Consider the following 6,083-nt stretch of genomic DNA (forward strand, 5'->3'; position numbering starts at 1 on the left):
AGAGTTACTTCGTAAATAAAAAAGTAAAGTCAGATTTTTTTGGGTTATTATCTAAATTCCAATAAAATGCAATTGGGTAAAGTATCATTAGGCGATCAGAGCATGTATGATAGAATGTATAGTGGGGTCTCGAGATATAAGTAATTTTTGCTAGGTCTTTATACCTTTATAGGTTCATTAGGGCTATTAGTTGGAACTTTTAGTTATTTTGATAGAAGTACAATTTTTTTCCCCGCCCAACAAATTATAATTTTCTTTTATTCACAAGGAATCATGATGTCTTTTTGTGAAATTGCGGGTCTTTTTATTAGCTTTTATTGTGGTGCATAATTTCATGGAATGTAGGCCGTGCTTATTTATGATTCATCCGATGGGAATTAAGGAATATGTTTTGTTAGGGATTTCCGGGAGAAAATCGTCGTATATTCTTCTAGTTTCTTATAGTAAAAGATATGAAGTTCATTAGAATAAAATTAAAGACGGTATTTATGCTCATCGTGTTCTTTATATATATGGACATCCGAAGCAAAGGGTCCATACCCTTAGACTTGTACTGATGAGAATTTGACTCATGGGAAATTAAACAAAAGGCCGGAAACTGCTGGATTTGGGGAATCCATCATTAACTGCTAGCAGTTAGGTTTGCTGTTTTTGACCTACTTTGTTTTTCTTCTTTTTTTCACGTTTGTTTTGGTACTTTCTTTTTTGGCGAACTTGGTGTTTTTTCGTCGTTGTTCGAATTTGGACTTGAGATCTAGTGGTTCTTCTCCCACTTGATTCACTATTAGAAACAAAAACATGATTTTCCCACTTCATTCCTACCAAACCAGCTCATGACTGGAAAACGCATGGTGAGAAACAAATTTCCATTGAAAAGCTGGTAAACTTGTTGATTTTTTTGTGTGAAATCACTACTATTTTTTCTTGTCTCACCGATTCATTGTCTCACCGATTCAATCAAAATATCTGTGATAATAGCCACTGAATATTTTTCAGTGGGAAAATAGCGATTTTCTAGTATAGATATACCATTAGGCTACAAGGCATGTTCGTGTGCGTGAGACTAGTTTCAATCTAGCCACCCCTCGAGAGCAGCCTATGAAAAAAATTCCAGCTAAGCTTGTCCATTATAACATTCCCAAACGAGATTAATATATAAATAGAGGAATCCAGGCCAGGCACAATCATTTATTTATTACGCTGAGTTTTTAACTGCCCAAACTTATATTCTTTGCCCAAAAAGAAAAAAATCATTTGTATATGACTAAAGGATAGTAGGATGTTGAATCTAGTGATTCAATGAAAGAAATCTAGAGAGATGAATTTGTAGAGAGAGAGTGGAGAAGAAGAATAGAAATCTTTGTTATGCAAACTTAGTGGAAAAGTACAGAACCTCACTCTTTATATTGAGTGAGTTAGTTACACTTAACAACTCAAAGTAACTAACTAATTAACTAATAATCTGAAAATGTATAAAATGACCGTAATGCCCTTGGGCCTAATTCCATGCTTAATAGATCACAGTATCTCTTGTCATGAGTTGGGATTAAACTGTTATGCATTTCACTTTTGATTATATAATCAATGCACGAGTTCGTTTTTTTAAAATGAGAGATGGTAACACATTGCTCCTTATTCTCCCTTGTAAAGAAAAAAACCAAGAGGAAAAAGCAGAGGACAAAAACAAAATTCAGACAGATTTAGCTGCCTCTCAGAGCTTAACTAGGTACTAGTGTTCCTTACAACGTTGAGGAGGAACATTATTCTACAATGCCAATTTAGAGTGGTTGGAGTATTAAAGGCAATCCTTTGGAGGGCCTAAGAGAGAGCATGATAGAGGGACAGTGTCTATAGTTAGGTGAAATGGAAAAGGAGAACCTTGTCAAGATTAATGACAAGACAATCTTGTACTCCATCATAGTCAAGTTCCTACCAATGCACATTCTCCCTCCAAAACCAAAGGGCAAATAACCCATTTTGTGTTTGCATCCACCATGTATGTCATCCTTAAACCTTTCTGGTTTGAATTCATCCACATCTTCACCCCAAAATTGCTTGTCGTGATGCATGGACACCACATCAATCCACATATTTGTTCCTTTAGGAATGACTAGGTCATCCACTTTAATGTCTTCTCTAGCTTGCCTTTGTACATTTGGTGCTGGAGAGTATAGTCTTAATACTTCATTCATCACCCATCCCATCTGCATTATACATATATTTCAAAATTCTCAGTACCAATACAAATTATAAGTTCAGAAAAATAAATCTTGAATCTTTGTTTTTTCTTGGGGTCAAAAGAAAATCCATGATAAACTGAGTACAATGGAGTACGTAGGTCTCCTCTGGTCCTAATTCACGTGACATCATTCGATTGGACATGAAATTTAAGAAAGAAAGAAAAACTGTTAAAATTTATTGTTTAGATAAATCATAAAGATTTGTGTGGCTATAAATCATCTTATAAAAATAAATAAAAAATTAGAGTTAAGTTATCTATTAGAAAATATTATTTTTTGTTTAAATTAAAAAGAAAAAATATGACACATGGAATTGAGGTGTGGCCGGTGATTGATTAATTGTTAACTAGCTGGACCGGCCAAATAAGGTGGCCATAGTATTGCATAGGTCAAAGCCACATTTAGCTGTAGGGTGTTGACACCTGTAAAATCAACTACGAAAGTACGAAGTCGCATTATCGCCTATATGTTTTGATTCCGTCACGTAATGGTCCCACTCCCAAATCCCTGGAATTGCCATCCGAGTGCCACGCTTCTGTGCGTTTGGATTGTTGTGTTTACTGATATATTTTCTCTTTTGAACTTCAAGTTGACAAGTTGACCCCGACATCAGGGCCCCGCCAGGCTCTAACCGCCCACCCCCGCCCCCGCCCCCCAATCTTATTAATTTTGTCACAAACAAATGAATGAAAAGTTCAAGTTTTTTGCGCTAACAAATTGAAGTCGGAAAATTTATTAAGGATATACTATAGTAGTACTGTAATATTTTACTGGCAAAGAAAATAATTACCTTCCTTAGACTAGCAAGCTTAGTGGGATCTATTTCACCATCATTCATCACTTGTTTGATTTCCTCTCTGAGCTGAGTTTGCCACTGTGGATGCTGTGCCAGCAGCAACAAAGTCCACGTGAGTGCAAGCGCAGTGGTCTCATGTCCTCCAAAGAAAAACGTTTTACACTCATCCACCATTTCCCTCGTGCTCAATGTCCTCCCATTACCAGCCAGCAAAAGGCTCAAAAGATCGTGCTCTGCACGATCAACATCTTTGTTCATCTTTTTTCGATTTTCAATGATGGACATTAGTAGCAAATCGATCTCCTTGCCTAGATTATTGGCTTTCATGGTCTCTTTAGGACACATGATTTGGTTACCGTATGGTACCCCGACATAACGTGTAGACTTGAATAGTGTGACTTGCATGCTTCTTAATTTTTCAAACACTTTTTCTCCATTTTCGTAGCTGATGCCAAAGCTTGTCCTTGCAATTATTTCTCCAGCGGTACTTATGATTTCAGACTCGGCATCGATTTCTGGGTTCCCGGAGTTGACGAGTGCAGCCCACCGGTCTAGCATATGTGTGGCGGAATCCGCCATTAAACTTACCATGCCCTGTCAACCAAATTATAATTAGTACAGTCTGTATGGTTGATGAAAATGGGGAATTAATATAACATCTGCAAGTATATACAAAGTGTAAATATTGGATGTTATTCCACTAAAAGTAGCACCTATATATAATTTCCTAGTACGTTAATTGGAGAGACTCCGGAGTTTAATTTTTATATAATGATAGTACTGTAATTTTTTTATATATTATCATGTCATGCATCGAAAAGACGACAGAGAATCAATCGTTGGGATTAAAAACCAGAAAAATAAAATAGATCATCTGCTATAATTGGTTAAAAATATATTAATAAAAGGGCAAAAGTTATTTGCACTATTTGTGTCTTGTATATAAGTTAAATCCTTCTCTTATGATGGATGAGTCATATCACATTTTGCCAATTTGAGTTATAAGGTCATGTTACTTTGCGTGGAGCCGGATATGAAAATTGATTTCTGTCTAACATGTGGAGTTTCCTGATTAATACTCCTACAGATAAGATTGAGTTTCAAATGAGAAGAAAATAGAAAGTTTAGGTGTACGAAGAGAGATACCTTCAAGTTGGCTGTGGTAAAAGCAGGAGTAATAACATGTCTATGTCTGACCCATTCATCTCCTTCAACCATAATAAGTCCTTTTCCAAACATGGCCTTTCTATCCCTCTTAAACACTGTTGGTTTTCCCCAACTTTTCCCCATTACTCCCGCTGACATTTTCTTGATGAATTCAGGGTCCGCAATGTAGAGAAATGGTTCTGTTCCAAGCCAGTATATAAATACTTTTCCTACAATAAAATAATATGCACACTGTTTCATTTACACTGCAGATACCATGCATATATAAATGGAGCTCTAGGAAAGTCATGAAAGAATTCAGCTATGGGTTCAACTGAACCCAGTAGCCTTAGCTCAGATACTATACATATGCTAGGAGATTTACGTACTAAATATGTACAAGTACATATTAAATTTCAAACTCAATAACTCAAATGATCGGTCCTGAATCAACAAAGTTCAAATGTTAAATCCACCTCTTAGAACCATGAGTTTTATTTTCATGTTTGTGAGAGTTTTTATGTTTAAAATAAAGCAACGGTTTTATTATTCAGAAAAAACTTATGAATAAAGAATTAAAAGAAGAAACATGCATTGCACTATATATAGTAATAATGCAGAGTTTAATTACCATGCAATTTCTGCCACCTAGCGAAGTAAGGAAATGCCAACGAATGAATATTGTGACTAATACTGCTTAAAGAAGAAAGAGCAGAGGAAGAAGTAGCAGAAGCTATCTTCATTAGCTCCTTCTTCACGTCATTAATATTTCCAAGAGGAAAAGTTGGTGTTGGTCCTTCAAACCCATTTGCCTTTAGCTTCCGATATGTCAGCTTAGGCAGAATCCACCAAGAATATAAAATTTTGCATAACAAAGAGAAAATGGTGACCATGCCTAACAGGCTAGCAACTTGAGAAAATTGGATGAATTCCATTTTTTTCTCACTTTATTGATCTTTCTCTCAATAGAAGAGTTGTCGAGCTTGATTAGTAAATGGATTCCTAAAGTAATGGAAAGTACAGAAATTGTGTTGATGAATGAGAGAATTAAAGAATGGACGTATTTATAGAAGGACAAGTTTGACGAGCCCTCAAGGAAGTCAAAGGTTGACAATTGACCAATGTGAGAAATTAAATAACCAGTTTAGACGTATTTAATTTGAACATGAATATATATATATATATATATATCTTTCTGGTTATACGTATGATATAAAAATGCTAGTCTTTCGTAGTATTAATTTATTTATTGCATCCATGTCTGTGTTCCATGTTACTTTACTCTTATGATATTATTTTTTATTTTGATTTGTCAAAGTAGAAGTTGGTCATCAGCTAAATATTGCGGCTCTAAAATGAGTACACATCCTTTTTTGGACAATGCCGGCCAAGATTACTCCCACGAGGCATTCTTTATGGCCAATATTGAGGTCAGATATTCACCTACAAATTAATAAATTGGGAGTTTTACATTGCAAATTTTAATGTTGTCTCGACTATTATTTGTACCATCGATTAATTGTGAAATGGTATACATTTTTATGTTTCTTATGTTCTACTCCATTATCTAGAAGAGCTTAACATACGTACACTGATAGCAGTTTGGTTTGCGAACAAATTATTCCGGAAATATAATTTTAAAATTATAATCCTTAGATTAATTTATCCCACATGAGAAGTGAATGCAAGTTTGATAGAATAAGGTGATATATTCAGAATTAAGTCTGGGACGAAGATAAAATTATACCGTCAACTAAATACAGTATAATTTAATCTTAAATTTAATCCTGGAATATCCCATCTTATCACGCGTACCAAACGACCCCTGAAGATCACCATATTAAGGTGATTTACAACATGTAACTAAGATCTATATGGAAAGTCTAATTTGATCTACTAAA

The 6,083-nt window shown here is 35.0% G+C and overlaps 1 protein-coding gene across 1 annotated transcript; it reads right to left on the reverse strand.

Moving 5' to 3' along the window:
• Nucleotides 1-1,370: 1,370 nt before the first annotated feature.
• Nucleotides 1,371-5,117, reverse strand: LOC132058316 (cytokinin hydroxylase-like). Its single transcript, XM_059450859.1, has 4 exons — nucleotides 4,814-5,117; nucleotides 4,183-4,412; nucleotides 3,031-3,630; nucleotides 1,371-2,204 (listed from the first exon to the last, which is right to left on the reverse strand). Exons 1-4 carry the CDS (start codon nucleotides 5,115-5,117, stop codon nucleotides 1,779-1,781), a joined length of 1,560 nt encoding a protein of 519 aa, XP_059306842.1. The 3' UTR covers nucleotides 1,371-1,778.
• Between the last annotated feature and the right edge of the window lie 966 nt (nucleotides 5,118-6,083).

The sequence above is a fragment of the Lycium ferocissimum genome, chromosome 5, assembly GCF_029784015.1.
Source record: "Lycium ferocissimum isolate CSIRO_LF1 chromosome 5, AGI_CSIRO_Lferr_CH_V1, whole genome shotgun sequence".
Taxonomy (NCBI): Eukaryota; Viridiplantae; Streptophyta; class Magnoliopsida; order Solanales; family Solanaceae; genus Lycium; species Lycium ferocissimum.